The sequence below is a fragment of the Lissotriton vulgaris genome, chromosome 11 (assembly GCF_964263255.1).
Source record: "Lissotriton vulgaris chromosome 11, aLisVul1.2, whole genome shotgun sequence".
Classification (NCBI taxonomy): Eukaryota; Metazoa; Chordata; class Amphibia; order Caudata; family Salamandridae; genus Lissotriton; species Lissotriton vulgaris.
In genome coordinates, this window is record NC_141699.1 from 53,736,140 (window position 1) to 53,763,290 (window position 27,151).

At 47.6% G+C, this 27,151-nt stretch overlaps 1 protein-coding gene across 1 annotated transcript in view; it reads right to left on the reverse strand.

Annotated features, from left to right (window-relative positions):
• LOC147678945 (glycine N-acyltransferase-like) overlaps positions 1–27,151 on the reverse strand; it is a 238,623-nt gene that overhangs the window by 178,173 nt on the left and 33,299 nt on the right. The window contains exon 3 of the mRNA XM_086942442.1: positions 10,100–10,226. Within this exon, the coding sequence (XP_086798568.1) occupies positions 10,100–10,226 (127 nt within the window). The remainder of the gene's footprint in view (positions 1–10,099; positions 10,227–27,151) is intronic.

Genomic DNA, 27,151 nt, shown 5'->3' on the forward strand with positions numbered 1-27,151 from the left:
CACAGTATGGTTTTTAAGAGGACCAAAATGGTCAGGGCACCCTGCTTGACGCTAGAACTGGTAAGGTTTCTTTTAACTTTACTCACTAGTGCCCAGAACTTTCCTTCCTCACCCCCACTCTCCTTACTGTCTTGGTGGCCGGTACGCCACAGTCCACAGGTCTCTAGATGGTACCCGCCTCCTGGGCTTCCCCAACCAGCTGCTTTCCTGTTGCTGGCGTGGGGGAAACACCTGTTGTCTTCCTCGGCCCAAGCGCGCTCCCACTTAACAGCGCTGAGCAAGGGGGTCTGGGTACAGCTCAGCGCGATGACTCGTTTAACAGCAGGGCGCTAGGGGGGGGGCGGTCAGTCTTCCTCTCAGGCGCTGGCTCCACAGTTAGCGCTCGAGCGCGGGGGATTACTGCAGCCGAGGCGGCGCTTCGGGAATCCTTCCGGCGCCTCCTCAGCTAAGCCGATGAACGCGCTGAACCTCTGGGCATGCGCGATGCTCCTCGATGGCTCCGCCTCCGCTCCCGCCTCTTGAGTCGCGCTGCTCCTCGGCGCCTGCGCGATCCTCGCCGGTCACCTCACCTCTCAGGTTAAACGCTGCACTCCTGGGCCTGCCCGACCCTAGGCCCCTCCTGCTTTCAATAGCGGACGCGCTGAGGACATGCGCGGAAGCGCTTCCTGACTTCCACTGACGCGACCGGTGCCCCCGGGGTCCCGCAGTCAGCGAACACAGCGCCGCTCTCCACACGCAGTCACCTCCCACACCGGCTTCTCAGGAAGGATGTGCACACACGGCGCCCTCGCTCCTCAGGTCACCACAGGCTCCACAGTCCCCTGACCTCACCAGGGCACTTCAAGGGGTCCACAGCTGTTTCGTCACACTGGTAGGTGCAGCGCTGGGCAGGGGATGTGAGAATGATTTTCAGAAAGAATGTCCTGTCAGCTTTTACTGGGGTGCAGGTTAAGAAGGGTCTTCCTGTACACACCGGTTGCTTTTCTTCTGAATAGTTGATGTAGGGGGAGGGATTGGTCAGAGGCTGAAGGGGGAACAACCCTCTGAAGAAACTGTCAGCCTCAGAGACAAACTAGCTCCTCTCAGCGTGTCCACCTCCTCTCACCACTGCCTCACTCCTCCACTCTTGGGTCAGCACAAAATGGCTGCTGGTCACTGGCCTTATATAGGGTGGCCTGAGACCTGCAGAAGTCTCTAGTTAATTCCAGAAAGTTCCCTAATGTTATCCTATGGACCTGTCCTCCAGTAGTGTCCGTTATGGCAGTTGGTGGACACCATTTTAGGTCTCTGGAGATCCCTAGATTTTCAAGGGGGCTGACTAGGCCTCACAGGTTATGAGGGAAAAATGGCGTCATTGCCAAGGAACACCTAGCCCCCTGACAGCATTAAAAATTCCTGATGGACATATGTAAAAATAAAAATAGAAACTCTGGGAGGCTAAGGGGGACAAAAATAAATAATAATGGTTAGAGTCTCCCCAGAAGCAGTCAGGTCTAACACTTACAATAAGCACATTGGTCCTCCGCTATGTCAGTACGACCATACGACGCATTACTCCCTCCTCGCCTACCTCTATCATTCCCTCTAGATTGCGTTCCACGAACCTGTGCCAACATCACCTTCGTTTTCAATTCCTTCGTTTTCTTATCTGCACTTTCTTTAGCCTCTATTTCCTGCCGCTCGTAATACTGAGCCATAGTTAACAAAGACGCAGGGGTCGCCGTGGCCCAAGAACTTTCACTCGTTTTTAAACATTTTGCAATCTCCGGTAGGAGATTAGCCACGTACTTATCGACAAACAGATGCCTACCCGTATCCTCTGTTAACGATTGACCACTGTAATCATGAAACGCTTCTTCGAAACGTGTAAAGAAATCTGATACCGATTCGTCTGACTTCTGTTTGCACGAAGCTAGCATAGTCCAGTCAATCTTTTTAGAAGGAACAAGCGTTTTTAGCTTAGCTAAAATAGTCGTTGGGAGTTCTAAAATCAAATCACACGGCTTACATGCAAGTTCCCTGTCTAGATCAGCCTGATTTATTTCTTTCCAAGTTGCCCCATACGTCCCTTGATCATCAGTTTTACGAATCAACCTCCACATATCAGGCGGAAGAATTAACCCAAAGAAGAGATCTATATCAACAAGAGTCATAACACAAGAGGAAATTACCCCCTCTACCCCTTCATAGAATGCAGCTGGATTTTTACGAAGATCAGGTAAAGTGTGTTTCAATGCCATAACATCTGCTCTGTTCCAAGGCGTATACACCCGATTATATACAAAATACCCCTTCGCATTTGTCGATGTTTTATCCTCATCCGTACCGTCCCCTTTTGGAGGAACATACAAAGGTGCAGCTTCACGCATAGGCATAACATGCACTTTAGAAGTCTTATCTGAACCCCGGAGAGAACACTCCTTAGACTGCTCTGTCGACCCCGGTACGGACTCCTTATTCTTTTTCTGTTCTTCCCGCAACCTGGACGTCTCATCCCGCAGCTGGACCAGTTGTTTGAAAAAGGTATCGACATCTGCAAGAACAAATAAACCTTTATCCAAATTCTCACGATAAACCGACACAGCCTTAGGTTCTAAAGTCTCTGAATATTTACGAAATCGAGTAACAACTTCATCTGCAAAGGTATTCAAAAAACACATCAATTCTCGTTCTGTCCATTTACCCCTTTCGACAACAACGTCTGACACAGTCATATGATTTAAATTTAATTTCCGAGCACAACTACGCAATTCCGCTGATCTCTCCGCAGATAACCTGACACTCGACTTATCCCCTTTTTCCGACTTATCCCGATCTTCATCGCCAGAATCTTCAGTCGGAGCTGTAGGAGGAACGTACGGAGGCGGAGATCGATCTAATAACGAAAAATCATCAATTTCATTATTAAGGACAGGATAAAGTGGTCGTCGAATAGGAAATTGACCGGTCATTTGCAACTTACGTTCCCGTGCCTCCCTGTCTTTCTTTTCCTGCGCCTCCTTTTCCTCAAGCTGTAAAGCTTTATCTCGAGCAGCCTTGCGCTGCTCTTTGTCCGCCAAGGCAACTTCACGCTTCATACGTTCACGCACCGCTTTCTCCCACATTCGCACAAAATCAAACATATTCTGTCTAGACCTGCGCTGAAACAAACATTGTTCCACAAACTGAACCTTTCGCAAATCAAACGATCCATGTAGTGGCCATTGCAACTCGGGATCAGTTCTAGTGTATTTATGCCACAATTTACTGTACAGTATTGGGGGAAGGCCAAATTTAACATACATCTCACGGTTTGGAGTCCCCTCTGGGGGAGCCGGCTGAGATTCCGTTAACCTAATTGTGGTACCATTTCCAAAACAGCACATCCCTCGGAGTGTGCTTAAAACAGGCATGTTCAAAAAGTACCACGAAAACGTGATACCATAAAAAATGGCACTTACAGTACTTCACACAAATGCGCCACTCAGAAGACAAATGAAATTAGAGAAACATCTCTACATGCCTGCCTATGTGAAGTGCACTACACATATATTCAAAGTTCACAAAGTCAAAATGTTAGCTAACTCAAATCGTAGTCACAATCATAGGACTTCAGTAAGCGTCCGTAGACTACCTTACCGATCACAAATCTTACCCATCTCAAATATTCAGATTCCAACTGCCAAGGTCTTTAATCAAATCAGCCAAACGGGCACTGTACAGCAACGCAGACGATCAGGATCTCAGTCGGAGACCGGCGCCACCTGGAAGGTCAGATCAGAAGGAAAGGAAGAAATCACCGTGGGTGCCAAGACTCGGGTCACTCAGTGGCAGCGCGCGCGTCCATGGCGAGTTTCCAATCCTTCTTCACGACCTCTCCTTCGGGCACCCGAGTCGCCGATGAGTCCCTTCGGGGTCGCCAATTTGTGGTATTGGGTTCCCAAGGCCTACATGCTCCGCAGAGATACCCACTTACACCGAAAGAACTGTTGGCACGGAAACTGAAAAGTACAAAAGACAAGTTTATTAAGACCCCATGGGGTGGTGGTACATTCCTACAGCACCCTTCGGCAATGCAAGAAGTATCACACCGAACATTGGTGTGAGTCCTTATTTTATACACATTTACAGGTAATAAAAAGATAGGCGGTACAAGGTTACAGAGTTCATGTACAAATATGGTCATTTTTTGGAGCACTGCTAACTCATGGGAGGGGTTACAACTCCACTGGTCAGTTTGGCGGAAACATTCCTGAGGGATGACTGGTCAGCTGGGACTGCGCATGTACAGGCTTGACCGCTACTAAAAATAGCCTGTTGCTGGGCAAACTCGAGTGATCAGCGGCACGGACAAAGGACTAAAGGGCATGCTGACCACGAGGCCGCTCATTCCCTAAAATGCCCGCCGTAGTATACAAAATGGCGTTTCCGAGTAAGGCCAAGTTAAAGTTAAGGGGAATAACGTGTAGCAAAGCTAAGCGCTAACCCGGCCATTGTCAAATTACGACAGAAGGTCTCATGTGTAATGTGTAGTACCTATGTAAGGTGTGATCATAAGCAAAGTAGGGTTATGTTGACAGACATTCCTGCTAGGGTGTCAGGCTGTATATGCGTAATCCTGTGATTTCATCTGTGATGCTTTTAGGGGTTGTAATTGCAATGCATTTTAATGATCCCCAAATGTGATGAATACTGTCAATCTAACGTGATACTTTAACATGTATTTTTGCTGCTGCGCTTAGGTGAATAACCCATACTTTTAGCCCTTGAGATGTAGAGGTGCATACTTCATGGTCAGTAGGAAATGCTCAGTTAGGGTTGTGTGCCACAAAGGCAGTGTTGCCTATTTTAAATGCTTGTTGAGATAATGGGGTGGATTGCCACTGGGATGATGCCAGTACATAGGGCCCTCGCTCCAGGTTATGTTCAACTAATTGCATTGGGGCCAAGATGATGTGCATACATGGGAGTGGTGGTAATAGACCCCAGCCCCCGCGGGAGGGGCGGAGATATTATCCAATGTCACAAAGTAATTCCAACAGCTTATGCATATTTGTCAATTGGTGAATAGCATTTAGTAGTGTGTGTGTTTAATAAATGTACTCTTACTTTTATAAAGCAAAGTACAGAATGGACAATCAATTATTGAGTGTTATTTCTGAGCACCTGCAAATGACGATTACTAGCCCACACCACCTCGCTTGAGTAAGCCTCAGGCTGCTCTGCAACGCTACCCTCTGAGAGTCAAGTGCTACAGTTTGGTGTTTGGTTCCCCGCGAAGGACAAATGTAGTCATGTTATATGTGCAGGCCTCACAGATACTGCCTCGGTTTCCAACATAGACAAGTAGATATTTTAATAAATTCCACACCTCTCAACACAACACTCATCTTCAGTCTGACTGGTTTCATACCCACTCCAGAGGTTTCGCAGCCATGGTAGTAAACTTCCCATTTGGTGCAGCTATGAAATATGCACAAGGCATGTCCTGCCAACTCTCATTCTTGAGAGGATGTAGTGCCTTTGAACTTACAAGTAGTAAAACACTGAGTGCCAGGGCCCTTCTCATGCAGCTCTGCAGCTTGCACCACCCATTGTCCCTGCCAGCACTGACAATGACTGTACCAATACAACTACTAAACATTGTATACCTACAAGTGTGAACATTTAGACTATTTCATGCCACCAAATCCATAAGGATGGTTAGGGTGCAAGGATTTTTATACTCACCTCAAAATTAGACAGACAACGCCACCATGTGGTAGTCTGTCATAAGTGCCGGCATTGAGAATTAAGGGCCAAATGTGCCGTTTACAACCGGTAAAATGCATTTTGCCATGTACAGAAGGCAAAATGTGACTCAGTAACTTGTTTCCAAATCACATTTTGCTTTTCTGATTTCGTATTAGAAAGGGGTGTGTTTAGTGTGCCCCTTCCTAATACTGAATAGCACTGGTATGTATGAATGTTTCACGACTGAAAATGCGGTCGCAAAACATTCACAGTTACCAACAACTTGAACCTGGTGGTATCCCATTCGCAAATGGGAAGGGGTTCCCAAGAGACCCCTTCGCCTTTTTGAATGAATGTGGGTGCAACATATTTTAAGAGTTTAAGTTTAAGTTTAAAATATTTATTAAGCGCAACATACACCTGAGCGGTTTCTTGGCGCTGAGATAGCAAACAGCCAGCTGGCAAAGTCAGTCGCTAAGACATAGACTGGAAAGGGGAACAGAGATTAAGACAGAAAAGCCTGAGTGAATAAAAATGTTTTCAATTCTTTGCGAAAAATGGAATATTGAGTGAGAGACCTAAGGTGAAAGGGAAGAGAATTCCAGAACATGGGGGCGAGAGTGGAAAATTTCGAGCCACCCAGTTTTTTTTTCCGGTAGCGGGGAACTGCTAAAAGATGTTGTGCCGAGGAGCGAAGGTCTCTGCCAGGGACATAAGCTTTGACGGCTGAAGATATAAAAAGAGGGGCCAGGCCCGTCCTGGCCTGAAACGCCATGCAGCCTAATTTAAACAAGGCGCGTTCCCGAACAGGAAGCCAGTGAAGGGTCTTCAGGAGGGGAGAGGTACGATGAAATTTGGGAAGACCGAAAGCAAGGCGGGCCGCCTGGTTCTGCACCAGTTGCAGTTTGCGCAGGCTGTACTGAGGGATGCCATTGAACATGATGTTCCCGTAGTCCAGGCGGGACAGGACCAGTGCGGACATGATTAGTTTAAGTGCAGAGAAGGAAAAAAAACGAGAGATAGAACGGATAGTACGAAGAGTAAGAAAACAGGAAGAAACCACCGAACCTATCTGGGAGTGCATAGTGAGTTTGTCATTTAGTTTGATGCCAAGAGTCTTGACAGAGGAAACTGGGATAGGAGGAGAACCAAAGGAGGGGGGCCAAAATAGAGAATTCCAGGGGACTGGAACAACCACCTGTAACCACAAGTTCCGTCTTATTGGGATTGAGCTTCAGGTGGTTGAAGTTCATCCAGTCCCTGATGAAAGATAGAGTAGATTGGAAGTTAGAGATGGAGTCAGAGGAAGAAGATAGATTGAAGATGAGCTGGAGGTCGTCGGCATAGTTATATACCATGACCTCCAGCTGCTGTAGAGCAAAGATGAGAGGCGAGATGTAAAGGTTGAACAGTAAAGGGGAAAGAGAAGAGCCCTGGGGAACACCGCACTGGACCTGGCAGGGGGTAGCTGAAAACTCCCCAAGATGAACCGCCTGGGTCCGGTCCCTCAAAAAGGACGAGAGCCAAATAAGGGCTGAGCCTCCTATGCCCGCCGCCCTGACACGGGAAAGTAAGATGGAATGATCCACCGTGTTTCAAGGACCACTGTCTACTCTAAAAAAAATTAAAAGGTAGCTTTTCATTTTTTTTTTATTGCATCCTGTTAGAACTGAGAGGTCCCAGGGACCTCCAAGTACAACGCGGTAGCTTGGCGCAAGGCAGGAAGGCACGCCGGAAGCTATGTGTGAAGTAGTTGTGCAGCACACACTCACACTGACCAAGTAAAGCACATGCAATAAATAGACACCACTTCAAGTTCTTTATCTATCTCTTGTCAGAATTCGAAATTTAAAGCTCACACAGAGTGCAGGATAAATGGTTTCTATAACATCAGGTCACTACAGGTAACACTTCTGAAAATGTTCACTGAAGGTAACATTTCTCATGCATATGGTCAATACAGGCAACATTTCTTATGCAGTGTTTATATAACAGGTTATCCCTCATAACCCACTGGGCGATATGGATGAACATTCCCAAGACTCCTACTCAATGTGGGCATGCAGGCTCATTTAGGTAGTGAAAAATCAGTAACAAGGGCAGATCTATATTTAAATTAGACCAATGGCCGCCTGCACCAACTCACATAAGGGAGCAGATCTAAGTAGAGGTACAATATGGCAACTACTCTACGGTTGGTCAATCCAGGCCATAGGTCCTCTGCAGAGGTTCAAAGCAGAGTTAAAGGGGACACCTTCCCTGAGCGAGGGGGCACTATCCCGGCTGGTATCACTCACTGGGCAAGGAAGGGCAGGCCCCAGGAGCCCCTGGGGTCGTCCCCTGGTGATTAGGCGTTAACCTCTTGAGGGGGTAGGCCTGGGGCAAGCAATATACCTCTGGAGTGTGGGGAGTTAAGTGCATTCCTTGCAGGTTGGGCCCAGATCCCCCTCGGCAATCGGCGGTCACGGGGCTTCCTCTTCCCTCCAGACGCAGTCTCTAGCAGCTCCGCTCTGCCCTCCCGCTGCAGGTGTTACCTGGCATGGGGGGCTAGAGCCCCTCCGGTCTCTTATACCTCTTTGGCTGAAGTCAGCTAACTCCGGATCAGCGTCTCCCTCTGCAACCAGCGGTCTTGGTACGGCCCTCAGCGCAGGAAGCTGACGACCGCGTGGGCGCCCCTCGCGAGAGACCCGTTTGCTAGACGCTTCCTAGGGCACCAAACTCAGCACAACTCCCCTGTCATCATGGGGAAGCCTGCGTAGCTCTACTCACGGTGCCTAGGCTGCGGCGGTGATCTTGGCCACAGCGTCTCTTCACACAACGGCACCTGAGCTGTGGTGGTGATCTCAGCCACAGCGTCTCTTCACTCAACGGTGCCTGGGCCGTGGCGTTGTTTTCAGCATACAGCTCTTCTTCAGGGAAAAGCGCTCGCATGCAGGTACCCGACCAGCAGCGGGTATACAGTGCTTCGCTGACTCAGCACTGGGGGTCACAGCGTTAGTGCTTGAGGTGAGGCTCAAGTAGCAATTGCGCACACAGCAGTGTACCAGCACAGTGATGGGAAACACTCACAAACTTTAGGACTCACAGCTCGACACTTGCACAGTGTTTGACATACAGGGACAGGGCTGGGTTCCCAACGCACCACAGAACATTCAGGAATCCCTGGCAGCAGCAGCGCTCTCAGATCCCCAGCATGTCTCTGTCCCTGTGCTGGTGGTGGATTTCAGGTGTCAAGTTCCCAGTGCCTCCCAGTCTCACCACTGAGGATGGATGGCAGGTATCAGTTGCAAAAATTAGTTGCAGTGGGAGGAAATTCTGGGCAGGGCCACTCGAGTTGATATTCCTGGTTCCCCTCACGCAGGGCAAGGTCAGCAGGCTGGCGGGATCACTCATCTATCTTGGGGTAGCAGGGCCTAAGTTCAGTCAGCCTCAGCAGTGTACCCTCCACCGAACCCAGCAGCCTTTACTCCGGTGGAGGGTCCCCAGGTCCAGTAGTGCACCAACTGACTGTCAGGTTTCCCTCCTTTACCTTTATACCCCTAGGTCAGGTGACCCTACAGAAAGGCGGCAAGTACTGGCACCAGCCTTGGGGGTAGAGAAGTTTCTAGAAGGCTCTGGGGACTCTGTGGTGACTGTCTCTGGTGTCAAGAGGTGGGACTCTCAGGGTTACAGTAGCATTATGTCCCAGCCTGATCCCAACTACTAGACCGCAGATATCAGGGGCCTGTGGCAACCATGTTGTTAGGAAAGAGCACCTGCACCTCAGCAGTGTACAGCAGTGGTAAGGTGCCCAGAGTCCTATGTACAAAAAAATGGTTGTTAAAACTGAGGCAGAAAGGGAAAAAAATGCGGGGTAAGACCACCTGAGGGCAGACAGGTCTAACACATCCTTTAAGGAAAATGAGCTGCATTACAAAAACAAATTGGTTTCTTTTAATTGCAATTAGAAACATGGTGGTCTGCTGACCCCAGCAGGCCACCATCCCTGTGATTGTAACCATTCACAATGGGCTGCAAATACCAACCTGCCTCATGAATATTAATGAGGCAGGTCCATTTGCGAACCACTACAAATTGGTAACAGTGTCAACCACACTACCATGCATCGCAGTTAGTGATTTTATAATAGGACATCACTCAAATTCAACATCAGGAAATCACAAATGGCCAAATCTGCACATCTTGCTCTCGGCTCCATTGTCCAGCACTGTTGCCTAGCACTGAAAGCTACTGGCTTCAAATAAAGACTGATCTGTATAAATTGTGCTTATACAGCGTACTAAAGAAAAATGTCCATTAGTTTTCAAGGGAACTATTTAAAACATATTTGTGTTGAACATAGCCAGGGCAGTCCCCAATGCCAGATTGCACACTCATCTTCACTTACCTTCTATCTGGAGGCATTGATTCCAGTTGATGACATCGGGGGCCCACAGCATCTCCCTGAGGTTCTCTGGATCCTTGGTGTAGACAAGGTAGACATTTGTGTAGAGGTTCGTGTCATCTGTCATTTCCTAAACAAACATTTGGAAAACCACAAATGGTAATTAGCATTTGTAAGAGATAGTTATTGCTTTATTTTGGCTTCCACGACAACCAAAGTGCTCCTGAGACTGTCACCTTTCCAGTTATAGGGCTGATCTCAACAAGGTAGTGTACCAGTATGAAACAGATCTAAGTCCCTGTCATCTCTAGATCAATGGGACTGACCAGTACATATTTCTAGGCACCCAGTTGATGACTATGAACTTAATCTCCCCCTCCATGGCTGAGGCATCTGTAAATAACAATAATGTTGTGCTGTTAAAGATTTGGCACTTAATCAAATGGAATGTGGTGGGCCTAAGGGCCAAACAATATAATCCAGATTTGCCAAAGTTAGTGGAGCGATTTAGCAATACATGGTTTGGTTAACGCCCAGCAAGGCCACACCAGCATAGAAATTAACAAAGTGAAATGCCAATGCTGCCACTACATTACACAATTTCAAGAAGGAAAAAGAATAGAACAGGTCCTTCTTAACCACTTTTTCAGTTTGAATGAATCCAATTAATTTATACCAATTACGAGCTATTTCATTCAATGGAACATTATACAAAACATTATTATCATCACTAAATCCGGACAATTACAATGGAAAGGGGCGACCACTCGGTCCCCCCGAACGTATGGTGGAGTACCCCGATCCCCCCGGGAAGCCATTTTGGGCGGGAGGCGCGTCTCGGCTGGTATGCCCAAAGCGGCGTAGCCGGGGCGCGTTTCTTCCCGCCCAAGAGTGGGCTGTCCTAGACACTGAAGCCGTCAGCCACGCCCCCGGAGGCGGGAGGAGGCGGGTTTACGCCCGCCCAAAGAAGAATAAAAGGAGCGATAATCCAAGGAAGCATCCTCTTGTTCCTGTGCTCTGAAGCTGCACCTCCTCGCTGCACGTGAGCTCGAGACGGAACGAAGAGCCAATTTTGAAATTTGTAATTTCTCTTCTAGCAATACAAGTCTGGTCCAGGACCTTCCACCTTCGTGCGGAAAATGCCGGGCAAAAGAGTCGCAAAGAAGGTCAACACCGACCAAATGCTCCGGATGTTGGTGAAAGACATGGCAGAGATGAAGAGGAAAATGGCGGCCAGGGACGGTGCTGGAAGGCCAAAAAGAACCAGCCCGGTTTAGGTCCTGGCCGGGAGAAGGAAGAGGGCCAGGAATGGGGCAAATGAGGACGAGGTCCCAGTTCCGGAGGCTCCCCCGGCGAGCCCTCCCAGACCAGCGGAGATTCCCGCGCCGGCTCCCGTCGAGGGCCAGCGGATCCCCGTGGTGGTTACCCCGGTGAACGAGGGGGACATGCCCCCGGAGTTGGCCGCCCAGCTGGCGGCATGGTTGGGTAATAGCAGCGGGGGTTCCGTGGCTCCAGGCGACACGGCCGAGGAGGCCAAGCAATTAATGAGGCAGTTGCGGCAGTCACGGGAGGCCGCAAAACCACCTTGTCCTTTTGTTTCCCCGCAGGCTCCAGTGGGTCAACCCGCAGCGGGCACAATTCGGCAGCAACTGCGGTTACAGCTTCTAGCTCAGGTAAGCAGCTAATGCTGATTGCGGGGAAGGGGTCTGTACCCTCAAGAAGGGAGAAATTGGCCCAGCATATCCCGATGGAAATCAAAGAGCGGATATGGGCTGAGAAATATGTAAACATGTTTTCCTTGCTAACTGATCATTACGAGATTGAGCACGTGAAAGTTCAGAAAGAGCTTATGCACCGAGTGTTTGGCGCGCAAAAATGGCCGCTTTTAGAGTCGATGAGACGATAGGTAATTGGGGCAGAGCATTTGGCATATTCACTTCAATTATGGGGGAACGGAGGCCTGAACTGTTGGCCGAGTTACCCGTGTACCAGACACGTATTATGGAGTTTTCTCAGACATATGAGGGCAATCAGTGGTTTTGTTATGATAATATTTTTCGCAAGGCCAAGGAGTTCGACACGTGTCTGACGTGGGATTGTTACCACTCCATTTCTTGGCAAAAAATGGAGAACTCAGGCATGTTGAAGGTGCCATTGTTGGGAGGGAACGGTGGCGAATTTTCCCGCCATTCATCTGGGGCGCCCTTTCGGGCGGGGGCAAGTAATGAACATCACCCAAAGTCGAATGGCACTACAGGTAAGAAAGGGGTATGCTGGAATTTTAACAGGGGAAAGTGTACGAGGCCCCAGGGGTCATGCAAGTTTAGGCACGACTGTGGGGGGTGTGGACAGTCCTCGCATCCCGAGACCATGTGCAGAGCCAAAACGGTTGATAACGGAAGTAGGGAAGCGCCAAACAGGTCTGACATAGTCCGAGGGGCGCCTTTCCCTACACCAGTCGATACCATGGCAATGATTCCTTGGCTCAGTAAATACCCAGATCATGTCTCCGCTGGGGTGTTGCGAGACGGTTTTTCGTATGGTTTCCGCATCCCGGTGGGGAATTTTCAGGGTAAAGCGCATTGTAGGAACCAACTGTCGGTCCTGCAGAATACGGCGGTAGTGCAAGCGAAGATTGGGAAAGAGGTGACCCGGGGTCGGGTTGCCGGACCATTCGACATGCCACCAGTTCCTAATTTTGTTTGTTCACCCTTGGGAGTGGTCCCTAAGAAGGACCCGGGTGAGTTTAGATTGATACATAACTTGTCAGCCCCGAGAGGTCTTTCGGTGAATGATGCGATAGACCCGGAGGTGTGTTCGGTGCGGTACGCATCCTTCGATGATGCCGTCGCCATGTTGAATCGCCTGGGGCCCGGAGCGCTGATGGCCAAGTCAGACATCGAGTCAGCGTTCCGGTTGCTCCCGGTACACCCAGACGATCAGCGTCTCCTGGGTTTTATGTTTCAGGGGCGCTATTACATGGATAAATGTATGCCAATGGGCTGTTCCATATCTTGTGCTTATTTTGAGAAATTCAGTTGTTTTCTGCAATGGGCATTCACGAGAGTGACGGGGTTTCAGCATGTTATGCATTATCTTGACGATTTTCTGTTCCTGGGGGCAGCCGGGGATCCAGAATGTGCACAGGCTTTAAAAGAATTCTGTGGTCTGATGAGTCAGTTTGGTGTGCCATTGGCGCCAGGTAAGACTGTGGGGCCCTCAACTTCGCTCGAGTTTCTTGGAATAGAGCTCGATTCCGAAGAAGGTTGCTTCCGGTTGCCCGAAGAAAAGGTGCGGAAATTCAGGGCCTCACTGGAAGCATGCATTAGGGAGACTAAGGTGAGCTTGCATCAATTGCAGCAGACTGTGGGTCAGTTGAATTTCGCCCTTAGGATAATGCCAATGGCCCGCCCGTTTTCCCGCTCGATTGCACAAGCCATGGTCGGTCTTAAAGAGGGGCACCACCGCACGAGGCTCTCGGCAGAGATTCGCCAGGACATGCGCATTTGGTTGGCATTCCTGGCGGATTTCAATGGTCGGGTTGTCTGGACCAAGCCGGCGGTGTCCTCCGAGGAGTTGGGGCTGTGGACAGATTCGGCGGGGAGTATAGGCTTTGGCGCCATATTTGGTAATCACTGGTCGGCTCAAACGTGGCCGTCATGGTGGCACGAGTGTGGGCTTACAGGTAACATTGCTTTTCTCGAACTGTTCCCTATTCTGGTGGCTTTGAAAACATGGCCTGAGGGGTTTAGGGATCACTCTGTGGTGTTCTGGTCGGATAACATGACCGTGGTTGAGTGTATCAATAGTCAGGCAGCACGATGCAAATGGATTCTGAGGTTGCTCAAAGAAATTGTTTTACTATGTATGCAATTGAACGTGCTCTTTAGGGCGAGGCATGTGCCAGGGGTGCTGAATCAGGCTGCTGATGCGCTTTCTCGTTTCCGTATGCAGGCCTTCTGGGGTTTTCTGCCCACAGCGGACCCGGTGGCGGCACCATTTCCCGAAGCTCTCTGGTCTCTCGGTGCCCCGAACTACTAAACCTCGTGGGAGAGAGTTTAGCACCCAGGACAAGGAAGGCATATGAAGGGGCGTTCCGTTCCTATTGGTCCTTCTTGGGTTCTGCTAGGGGGGAGCTTTGGGGCCAGGAAGAATTTGTCATAAAGTTTTTGCTGTCATTACGCAAGGCAGGCAAATCGGTGGCCACGGCCCAGAGGCATCGGGCCGCCATTTCCTTCATGGCGCGGGCTCATGGTATCCAGGACCCTACAGCGCTGCGTGGGTGGCAACGCCTTGAGGGTCGCAGAGTAGATGAAAGGCACCCGATAGGTCTGGATAGGTTGGCCCTGTTACTGTCCGTACTCCCTGCGACATGTTCATCCCAGTCGGAAACAGTGTTATTCCGGGCCGCTTTTGCATTAGCATTCCATGGGGCTATGCGGGTAAGCGAACTGGTGGCAAAAAACAAGCAGGATACGGGGGGGACTGTGCCGAGAGCACATTCAAGTTAAAGGGGAGACGATGATTGTCTCGTTTGCCAGGTCCAAAACCGATCAGGGGGCGATCGGGGACAGTGTAGTAGTCCAGCCGATTCCCGGATCTCCCATGTGCCCGCTTGCATGCGTTGAGGAGTTTTTTGGCGCAGAGGGCGGCATCATGGGGGGGGACCTTGCTGAGGCACGCTGATGCCACCCCACTGACGAGGTTTCAGTTCCAGCGGGTGCTTGCAATGGCAATTTCGGCCGCGGGCTTGAACCCGGGCGAGTTTGGGACCCATTCCTTCCGGATAGGGGCTGCTACAGAGGCTACAGCCAGGGGTCTGAGTGTGGAAAAAGTGAAACAGTTGGGGCGTTGGTCCTCGAATTGTTACAAAAGGTATATGTGGTTGCACATGTTGTGAATCGAAGCTGATATCATGTACTCACGCTTCTTGTCTTTGTTTGGTTACAGTTTCGCAAACCTACGAGGCGGGGCGGACTGTGCAGTCGACCCGACACCTGGGAACCAGCGGTCAGAGATCACCGGCTGATGAAAGAGTGGTGTGGGTCGTGGGCCACTCATACATGAGGCGTGCCGCGGACGTATTCAAGGCAGGTGACATGATTCACACGGCTGGGGAATACGGGTACAGGGTGACCTTCTACGGAAGGGGCGGGCTCTGTATTGACCAGTTTCAACCTTTTCTTGAGGGTTTGTTAGGGCGGACAAGGTCACCGCCATCTATAATCATAGTGCATCTTGGGGGCAATGATTTGGTGACCACTGGTAGACGACTACTTCTCGAGGCGATACTATCCACAGTAAGTTGGTTGGCGAGAAGGGTTCCAGGGTGCACGATTGCATGGTCCCATATGATACCACGAAAGGTGTGGCGGGGGGCTAATTCAGTGTCTGCTATAAATCATTCTGTGAAAAAGGTGAATAACAAGCTTGGTAGACTGTTCCGTACCAGTACATTGCATTTGATTCCTCATGGTTGTATCAGGGGGGACAATATGTATTTAGAGGATGGGGTCCATTTGTCCCGGGTGGGGAATTCTTTACTCATAGGAGACCTCGTAGCCTGGTTAAGGAGTTTACAGCATGACCTTTAGGTAGGAGTTTTGTGGGGGGTCCGGATAGCCGGTCAACTATCCGGCCGGTGGCGGTAAGGTCATGATCGGTGAGCAGTCATTGGAAGATCCCTAGGGGGGGGCGTCACCCATTACGGATGGGAGCGCCCGGGGGGAGGTGGCCATTGGCCCCTCAACGGGGAGGCGGTCCCTTCTAAAGGACGGGACGCCTAAAGGAAAGGGAAGGCGGTCAAGGCCCCTCCCTGGATAGGAGGGGCTACGGGCCCCTCCTGGGAATTTCCCGGGGCCAGGACATCTGCGACGGCAGATGTGGTAAGTTGTGTGGGGTGGGGAGGGGGGTCTACGCTACTTTCTAGACACCTCACACGAGTCCTCGGACGACCACGTAGATGGCGTCGAGTTAACAGGGGCCCCCGTCAAGGCAAGGGAAATTGGTATGGCACATGAGGTGCAGTCCTCTGTGCGGCCGCCCCTCACAAGTGAGGGGGGAGTTCTGGTTTAGGGATCTGACACCGGTTACGACCTTGCCGTTGGCCCTTAACGTTAGGATGTACAATTTCAATTTGAAATGCATTTGTAAGGATGTTAGTATCGGCTAGGAGAACCTTTGTATTAGAAATGTGTTAAGGTTAGCCAAAACATCGTAATGTGGATATGAAATTGTACGTGATATGAAACTGTTATTTTAATGTTTTAATTTTGTTTCATATTTTAATAAATACGGCCGGGAGGGTAACTCCCTCCCGCCTTCCAAAAAGTTCAGAACTGTTTCCGGTTTCCCAATTCTTGGGGATTGTGTTGACAGGGGGTGGCGGGTATCTCAGCCATATGGAAAGGGGCGACCACTCGGTCCCCCCGAACGTATGGTGGAGTACCCCGATCCCCCCGGGAAGCCATTTTGGGCGGGAGGCGCGTCTCGGCTGGTATGCCCAAAGCGGCGTAGCCGGGGCGCGTTTCTTCCCGCCCAAGAGTGGGCTGTCCTAGACAATGAAGCCGTCAGCCACGCCCCCGGAGGCGGGAGGAGGCGGGTTTACGCCCGCCCAAAGAAGAATAAAAGGAGCGATAATCCAAGGAAGCATCCTCTTGTTCCTGTGCTCTGAAGCTGCACCTCCTCGCTGCACGTGAGCTCGAGACGGAACGAAGAGCCAATTTTGACCCACCCACCAACCCCTGAAGACAGCAAGTTGTTTTGGAATAAAGTAGTTTGACGTAGTAGTTGTTTTCTTACAGGTTGTTCTGAATAAAGTTTGGGATTCCGTTTGCTCTGAAGCTGCACCTCCTCGCTGCACGTGAGCTCGAGACGTTACGAAGAGCCAATTTTGACCCACCCACCAACCCCTGAAGACAGCAAGTTGTTTTGGAATAAAGTCGTTTGACGTAGTAGTTGTTTTCTTACAGGTTGTTCTGAATAAAGTTTGGGATTCCGTTTGCAATAAAGTGGATAATTCTTCGCAGCATGCTTTATTAAAGACTTGCATCAGAGTAATCAGTAATGTTTTTTAGAAGAGTTTATACTTGAACTGCTGAAGGTAGTAATTAATCTTGTCGTATTTATTGTTTGGTCGGGCGGTAAGGTCATGATCGGTGAGCAGTCATTGGAAGATCCCTAGGGGGGGGCGTCACCCATTACGGATGGGAGCGCCCGGGGGGAGGTGGCCATTGGCCCCTCAACGGGGAGGCGGTCCCTTCTAAAGGACGGGACGCCTAAAGGAAAGGGAAGGCGGTCAAGGCCCCTCCCTGGATAGGAGGGGCTACGGGCCCCTCCTGGGAATTTCCCGGGGCCAGGACATCTGCGACGGCAGATGTGGTAAGTTGTGTGGGGTGGGGAGGGGAGTCTACGCTACCTTCTAGACACCTCACACGAGTCCTCGGACGACCACGTAGATGGCGTCGAGTTAACAGGGGCCCCCTGTCAAGACAAGGGAAATTGGTATGGCACATGAGGTGCAGTCCTCTGTGCGGCCGCCCCTCACAAGTGAGGGGGGAGTTCTGGTTTAGGGATCTGACACCGGTTACGACCTTGCCGTTGGCCCTTAACGTTAGGATGTACAATTTCAATTTGAAATGCATTTGTAAGGATGTTAGTATCGGCTAGGAGAACCTTTGTATTAGAAATGTGTTAAGGTTAGTTTTAATTTTGTTTCATATTTTAATAAATACGGCCGGGAGGGTAACTCCCTCCCGCCTTCCAAAAAGTTCAGAACTGTTTCCGGTTTCCCAATTCTTGGGGATTGTGTTGACAGGGGGTTGCGGGTATCTCAGCCATATGACCCCCACACCAACAAAATCATCATTCAAAACCCTTTTGGTGCTCTTCTTTCAAAACCTCAAAACTTAAGTCTCATATCATTCATTAGTGAGACCTTGCTGAACATAGGTGAGTGCCATGCCAATAAGGATAATCTTACTTTTGCTGACTCAGCTCACCCATTGAGCGATTTCCTTTGTGGAAGTCTCCTATCCTGCGGACTTCTTAATGAAATTTCTCTGCCAAAACACTGCGTCGAAATTTAACTGTTAGTTGAATCTCACCAGCTCGATGTCTTATTTATGACGGAGACCTGGACTCGCCCTGATTGCAAGATGGAGCCAGGCTGGGCCTGTCCGTCAGATTTTAAAATTTTACATCTCCCCAGACCTAACTGAAGGGGAGGCGGGGTTGGGGTCACATATAGGACCTCTTGGCAAATCGGGACCATTGATATGGATCCGGTTCACGGAGTGGAGCTACTTGTCCTAACCATAAAAAATGCCTCTGGGCTTATCTTTACTGGGGTAATTTGTTATAGACCCCCTGGGGCCTTTACTGTTCAGCAACAACAATCTCTGTTAGACACTCTCACTAACATGGCAGCCACTCACAGCAAATTGATAGTCTTAGGGGACTTCAATCTGTGGCCAAATGGTTCCCTTGACGCTGGGTTTCTTAATCTACTCCACTCTTGCGAAGGCCTCGGCCTTTTTCAGCAAGTTGCGGGTGCCACTCATAAGGAGGGTCATAGCCTTGACCTTCTCTTTTCGGGTCCTCATCTGTTGCACATGGGAGAAATCTCGCCCATGGACTGGACAGACCATTTCTTAATTACATTTTATTTAAATTTTTTTGCTGCCCAGACCCGGCCTGCCCGTACCACCACTGAAGTTTCTTGTAGGGACTGGAAGGCCCTGGCACGGCTGAGATCCTCGGACTTGGTGTTTAAGGTCAGAGATGCCTTCTCCCGGGACAAACAGTTCAATGAGAACTATGCCTCGTTGTGCCTTAGGATCACAGCGACGGTAGACTCTCATGCCCTCTTAAAAAAACTTAGTTGTAAGGGCAGAGCCTCTGCCCCCTGATTTAATGATACTCTGAAATCCACTAAATTAGCATGTAAACAGGCAGAGAGGAAATAGAGGCGGGGCTATAAGGAATCAGACAGGTTGCTTTGGAAGCTCATAATTGTTGAGTACAAGACCTTGATTCATAAATTAAAAGCAGACTATTTCTGCTCCACGATCTGCAATGCTTCCAACAGCTCTAGGAGCATCTTTAACATTCTGAACAGCCTCCCAGTCCTGACTGCTCCAAGAACTCGATACCCCCCTCGCAGGAACTCTGTGAGAACCTGGCTAAGTTCTTCAGAGAAAAAATTGAGATATTCATCAACGATCTCAAAGGTTCCACTGAATCCAGCTGCTCTCATATTCTGACAGATCAGGCCTTGGAGAGTGGGGATAATGGCCTTGTTGGCAGCCTGCAAATCAACTATTGGAGTTTCCGCCCCTAAAGGAGGAGGACTTCAGTAGGCTGGCACGGGGCATCTTCTCTGGCTCGCCCATGGACCCGGTCCCGCACAAGATCTGGAAAGAGTATGAAGAGGAACTATTTCCTACTCTCCGCATGATTTTCAACCAGTCTCTGGCCAGCGGTATAGTACCCGCTCGCTGGAAACAAACCCTTGTATCCCCGCTGTTGAAAAAAACATCATTGGACCCAGAGTGTTCTAAGATCTACAGACCGATCTCCATGCTACCCTTTCCCGCAAAGATTGTTGAACGCAGGGTCAGTTCCTCACTCTCTAAACATCTGGAGCAATATCAGCTGCTCGAGGAAATGCAATTTGGCTTTCGCCCTGCCCATGGGACAGAGACGGCCTTGGTTACTGCCTTGGATGAGCTTCAAAGACGAGCAGACAGGGGTAAGGACGCAGCTCTGATTCTGCTCGACCTGTCTGCCGCATTTGACACGGTCAACCATGAGACCCTCCTGAGTAGAGTGAGTGAGGCCAGGGTGAGAGGCTGTGCCTTGCGTTGGTTTTGATCTTTTCTAGAGGACAGACAGCAGGCTGTGTCCCTTCCCCCTTTCCAATCTGCAATTTTCCCAGTGCTGCACGGGGTACCTCAGGGTTCGGCAATTAGCCCTATTTTGTTCAATCTTTATTTAAAACCCTTGATATCATTGATCAAATCACATAAGATCAATGTGATTAATTATGCAGACGACACTCAATTGATCCTCTCCTTTGAGGGTGAGGACTCGACGGATGTATGATGTTACCACGCATACTTTAACAACACATACAATTACAACGCAATTTTTACAACGCAGGATCCTTTACAACGAATGCCATAACAACGCAAGACATTACATCGCAGATGCTATTACAACGCATGCCATTATAACGTAAGTATAGGTAAGTATATAATTTTTAAACAAATGAAATTAATAAATATTTAATTAATTTTAATTATTAAATTAATTTTTTTAATGTATTTGCAAATATATATATATATATATATATATATATATATATATATATATATATATATATATATATATATTTAAAAAATAGTGTAGGTGTTTAAAAATAATATTCTAACTTCAGGGGGGTGTAATAGTAGGGTAAGTCCAGGATAATGTAGAGGTAAAATTTACTTTTTATTTTATTTTATAAGAACTTTTTTTTTAAATATTAAAATTACTTAAAATAATTTAATTAATAAATTTAAAGTACTTTTTTTTAAAATAAAACCCTTAAAATACCCCTGTACCCCAAAACCCAAACATATCCCTAAACCATAAAGCTACCCCTTTACCCCATAACCCAAACCCAGCCCTAAACCCTAAAAATACCCCTGTACCCCATAACCCAAACCTAGCCCTGAACCCTAAAAATACCCCTTTACCCCATAACCCAAACCTAGCCCTGAACCCTAAAAATACCCTTGTACCCCATAACCCAAACCTAGCCCTGAACCCTAAAAATAACCCTGTACCCCAAAACCCAAACCTAGCCCTGAACCCTAAAAATACCCAAACACCCCAAAACATATACTCCTATACTCATACTTACTTTTTAAAATTACTTAAATTACTTTATTTAATTTATTTTTAATATTTATTAAATTAATTAATTATTTAAAAAAAAAAGTTTTTAAAAAAGATAAACTTACCTATACTTACGATGTAATGGCATGCGTTGTAATAGCATCTGCGATGTAATGTCATGCATTGTAAAGGCATTCGGTGTAAAGGATCCTGCATTGTAGTGGTTGCGTTGTAAAAGTAGTCTGTGGTAATAGTTGCGTTGTACCGCTTGTTTACCGGACTCGACACCGTTGGAGGTGTTTCATGAGTGTCTGCGGGATACTGCTGGTCGGTTACAGGACAATTCCCTTCAATTTAACGCGGGCAAAACTGAGGTGCTTTTCTATGCGGGGAACAGGATTTCGCTTCCCTTTCCTGACAATTTCTGGCCCCCAGAAACATCGATTAAGGTTCTACCAGTTAAAACTGTACGTAACCTAGGCATCATGCTAGATAACAAGCTGACAATGGAGGCTCAGGTTGCAAAAAACTGTGTCTTGCTGATTTGTCCTGATTAGGTCCCTGCGTAAGATTATGCCATTATTACCCATCCATGCTCGTGCTTTAGTGGCTAGATGCACAATCTTGACCAGGCTCGATTACTATAACGCCCTCCTACTTGAGTCCCCTAGCTTTCTGTTACATAGACTTCAAAGAATCCAATCAGCGGCTGCTTGAATGGCTTTGGGATGGCCCGGAAGAGCGTCTGCATCCGCAGCTTTGACCGAAGTCCACTGGCTTCCCCTCAGGCAGAGAGTAAAATTTAAGTCTCTCTGCCTTGTTTTTAAAGCCCTTCATGGGCTAGGCCCTCGATCAATGCAATCTAAATTTGCCTGGTACACTTTCACCAGGGTGCTTTGCTCTTTTTTTTCGGCCCGGTTTGTGAGAGTACCTAGATTCAAGAAAGTCAGGACAGGGGATAGGTCTTTTGGGGTGGCTGCGGCCAAACTTTGGAACAGTCTACCTTGGGAGATTAGACAAGTTGAGGAACTTCTCTTGTTCAGAAAATACGTGAAAACCTGGCTGTTCCCTAGGGTCTGAGTTCTTTAGGACCTTTATGACACCCTTTTTTCCACCTTTCATGGAGCCTTAGCGCGAGGATGCCTGCAAGGTGACAGTGCGCTTTATAAGATTCATAAATAAATAAATAAATTCATACTCTCTATGTATACTTCATACTCATACTCAACTAGTTGCCACACTCATACTCGCATCCTTTCCTCATTCACACTGAACCCACCCTGGGAAGCCTAAACAAAATCTTTTCTGAAAGACAGGCAATCTTTTCTTACAATATACTAACAATACCAAATTGAAAATAAGGCAATCAAAATTTTTTCACAACAATCCAAAGAATCAAAAAAATCGAATCTGTTGATTGGCCTAAAAATGACGTGGTTGACGCGTTTCGAATCTCTTTCCTCAGAGAGATTCTCCTCAGGACCAATAATTTCTGAAAGACATGAAACAGTCTTATCTTACTATACATCCTCAACATATATCTCAATATTCTGCCAAGCGCTGTAGCATTTCACCTCTTACCTGCTCAAACAAATGAATCACAACATAACCACTCTCATGTATTATCTGTGTACACAAAATTAAATGAACATGTCTAAGCTATCATGTTGTGTCAGTCATCTATGTACAAACCACGTCCTTCAATCTCGAGTTGCTTACTTGTGTGATAGAAGTGCACCTAGCCTTAAGTTGTTGGCCTTATTCCAGACTCCTGGAGAGAGACGGCTTGTTGAATAACTCTCTAATAGACAAGGAGGACTACCATCAATACCCTAGCTTTAATTCTGTTGCAAAAAGAAACAAAATGATGGTCTCTCAGGAAGTTAACTGTTTTTCAATTTGTGGTCTTGCTGGGTGGAAGAAGTTTGTTCAGCTGTTTTTGGTAGGAACCAAATCCTAAGAATAATAAATAGGGGTAGTTATTTGCCTTTTTTCAGAAATGTTATGTGCAAACGTGATAGCTACAGCCAATGCTTTAATACGCCGTCTAGCATTGCTTTCCTCTATGCTATAAATATTTGATAGCTTCCTTTTTTATTACACCAATTTGTGGTCCCAGGTTAGTGGAGGAGAATTCTGTAGCGTGGTAGCTTCCGCTACACCAGCGGACATTTAAACGATGCTCTGTCTCAAGGAACGCTATGCTCTTTTTAGCGCACACAAATTTAAACCACATCGATTTGGTTTCGCTGAATCATATATTATGTTTATAGCTCAAGAATCCCTTGTATTTTGTTTCTACGCACTTATTTTGCAAGGAGCCAAAGTTGTGAACGGTGGTAATTTGTATGTAATAATGACTCTGGACCTCACTGATCCTTGTTCATCTCCCGTAGTATGAGTTGAAATCCAATGAGATCGAGGTAAAGCTAAAAGTGCCATTTTTCTTTGTTCAATAAAGTTGACCCGATCAAGAGTGAATTTAAAAAAAGACTAAAGTCGGTTTATAATAACAGTGCTTCCGAGCTGTTTCAAAACGTCCCTGTTAACATGGGTCTTCATATGTTGGCGTTGTTTCTTGTTGTGAGCACCAAATCATTAAGTGCATGTCGGTGTACAATTCTAATGCCTACGACAAAGAAGTCCAAAGGGCTGTATGAGCACATTATATCGAATCATTCATGGCAACAAAACTTCGTGTCTAATTCTATGTGGACATGTTCTTCATAGATGGCATTTCAGGGTGCCTGGAACTAGCATAATTGGCCCCATATGCCATTGGAAGGCTGCAATTGTGCTGGTAATGGAGATTTCAACAAACTCACCACTGTCGTGGTATTGAACTTATAATCAGGAACTCAACATATATTGAAGAGACATTGGCATGATCCTAAAGATGGGATATTTCTGAAAGTTTGTTTAGCCCATCTACTGTCATAATACATTTAATATTCTATGTTGCTTCTCTTTTGATCACCTCCTCTTGGACCTTGTTCTACTTTGGAGATGACAGTCCATCGTAAATCTTTTTCTGTGTGGGAGTGGCTATGCCAATGAATGAAAAAAGGAGCCATTTGTACCTTTTTCCTAATTCTGGACTTGTGCTATGATATCTGATGGCGTATTTCCTGATTAGTTTTTCCAATGTACAGCTTTATGCAAGGTCAAACAATCCCATAGATAACAAATTTGATTTTACAATTTGTAAAATATTCATGGTTCCAGAAAATTCCATTATGTGAAAACAAATCTTCTCAATCATGGACTCACAACAAATGCATATCCCACATTTATTATGTCCTTTGATTGGTGGTAGGCCCACGTAATCACTGATTGTTGCAATTTTTAGTTTTGGTAGGGCTGCTCTTACAATCTGGTTCGAAATGCTTCAGTGTTTCTTAAAAGCAAAAAGTGGCCATGGTTCCCTGTATCTCGTAGAAACAGTCCAGACCGAACTGCCAAGGCAGGTCCTCCCTAAACTGGACTCAAGCATCTTGGGTCCAGTTTCGGGGCATCACCCCTCATGAGCCAGGCTAGCTTGACCAGTGGCACAGTAGGCCTGGGACCCACGTCTGAGTATACACAGCGCACTTAAGGCAAGAAAGCAAAACACGTACAGATGATGAACAGAAATCAGAGCAAATCAAACATTCACCCAGTCAATAGATTTGTGTTAAATACACCGTTCTTTTGCTCACCTTGCCACCCCAGTTTAGACACAGCTATATACAAATTAGCTTTGACCCTTTGCCTCATAGGAACAGTCCAGACCAAACTGCCAAGCCTTTTCCTCCCTGGACTAGAAACAAGCATCCTGGGACAGGTTTTGGGACTCATCCTTTATAAGCCAGGCTAGCTTGAATCCAGTGGCAAAGTGAGTCCAGGACACACGTCTGTGCATACCCTGTGCACTTTGTCGAGAAAGCAAAATACACTCAGATAATGGACTGAATGCACAACAATTCAAACATTGACCCCCAGTCAATAGATCTGGGTTAAATCCAGGGTTCTTTTGCTCACTATGCTACCCCAATTTAGACCCAACTACATACAAATTAGTCTTGACCCTGTACGTCATCGGAACAGTCCAGACCAAACTGCCGAGCCAGGTCCTCCCTCCACTGGAAACAAGCATCCTGGGACCAGTTTTGGGGCATCACCCCTCATCACCCAGGCTCGCTTAAAACCAATGGCACAGTGAGCCTGGGCATATCCTACATACCTAGGGCAAGAAAGCAAAAGACACTGATAATGGACAGAATTCAGAGCACATCAAACATTCACCCCCAGTCAATAGATCTGGGTCAAATACATTGCTCTTTTATTCACCATGCCACCCCAATTTAGAACCCGCTATGTGTGAATCAGTCTTAACCTTTTGCCTCATAGAAACAGTCCAGACCACACAGCCAAGCCCGGTCCTCCCTGGATTGTAAAAAAGCATCCTGGGACCATTTTTTGGGCATCACCCCTCATAAGCCAGGTTAAGTTGAATCCAGTTGCACAGTGACCCCAGGACTCACGTCTGGGCATACCCGGCCCACTTAGTGAGAGAAAGGAAAAGACACGCATATAATGGAGGGAATGCAGAATAAATCAAACATTCACCCCCAGTCAATAGATGTGGGTAAAATCTATTGTTCTTTTGCTCACCTTGCCACCCCGATTTAGACCTGCCCATATGCAAATCCGTCTGGACCCTGTGCCTCATGGGAACAGACTAGACAAAACTGCCAAGCCAGGTCCTCCCTGGAAATATTTGAAAGTGAACCAGTTTAACTGCTCTGACTATTGTACACGGAAGCTGGAATCATTACTAAATTAATCTTTGGTCGCCTTTTCAAAAATTGTGGAAACCAAGCTTTACACGTTACATGTTCTTCATTGTTTGTTTTATGGTTCCATTTCACTTGGGAACACAACAGCACTAATATTTTTCTTCGTTTGTGTATTTATCAATTTGAATGTTACAAATCTGATAAAAAGATTTAATGTTAACATAAAGTCTGCAAGCGTCTCTTTCTTTCTGACATCATCTTAACCCATTTTTGTGATTGCGATTGTGCAATCTTACTCTCATGTAAGCGCAATGGTGCTTACCCACCTAATGAAACACACAGGGCCTGGGATGGGGTCCCGAACCCCTTTTTCAGGAAACCACCCGGGGGCTGGGGTCTCCTTGCAAGATTGATGCAGGGTGGAGGGCAGCCCAATGCTAGAGCAGGCCCTGAGCTGCCCTCCACCAAGGATCACTGTTGAGGTGCCCGATGGGATGGACACCTCCATCAGACCCACCAGGCTTAGAGAAACTATTCCTCGAGCTGCAGGGGCTCTCCCTGGCTCAGCAGGAGAGGTGATACTATTATATTCGGTCCTCTCCCTAGGTTAGGGTGGATCCCAAAATAAGTGAAGTGACTATATGCTCTTGTTAGACAATGGATTAAACCCAGATCTGTGACTGGGGGTGAATGTTTTGCCATTGTGCAACATTCCGTCCATCATCTTGTTTGTTTTGCTATTCACCCTATGTGAGAAGGGTATGCCCAGACGTGGGTCATGTGCTCACTGCGCCACTGGAGTCAAGCTATCCTGGCTGAAGAAGGCTGATAGCCAGAAACCTGTCCTAGGATGCTTGATTCCAGTCCAGGGAAGACATGGCTTGGCAGTTCGGGCTGGACTGTTCCCATGAGGCACAGGGTCAGACTGATTTGCATATAGCCATGTCTGAACTGGGGTGGCTTGGTGAGCAAAATAACGATGGATTAAAGCCAGATCTGTGACTGGGGGTGCATGTTTTGCCATTGTTTCAACTCCGCCCACCTTTAGTCAAGACTGATTCACATATGGCCAGGTCCAAACTGGGGTGGCATGATGAGCAAAAAAAACATGGATTTAACCGAGATCGCTTGACTAACGGTGAATGTTTTGATTTTTTCTGCATCCCATCCAACAATTGTGCGTCTTTTGCTTTCTTTCCCTAAGTGCGCCGGGTATTCCCAGATGTGGGTCCAGGGCTTACTGTGCCTCTGGATTCAATCTAACCTGGCTGATGAGGGTTGAAACCCCGAAACCAGTCCTAGGATGCTTTTTTGCATGTCAGATACCATGTATTGTAATCTAGAGAGCAGAAAGAGCCACCCTTGAGATTACAGGCCACATTCTGACTGGCAAACA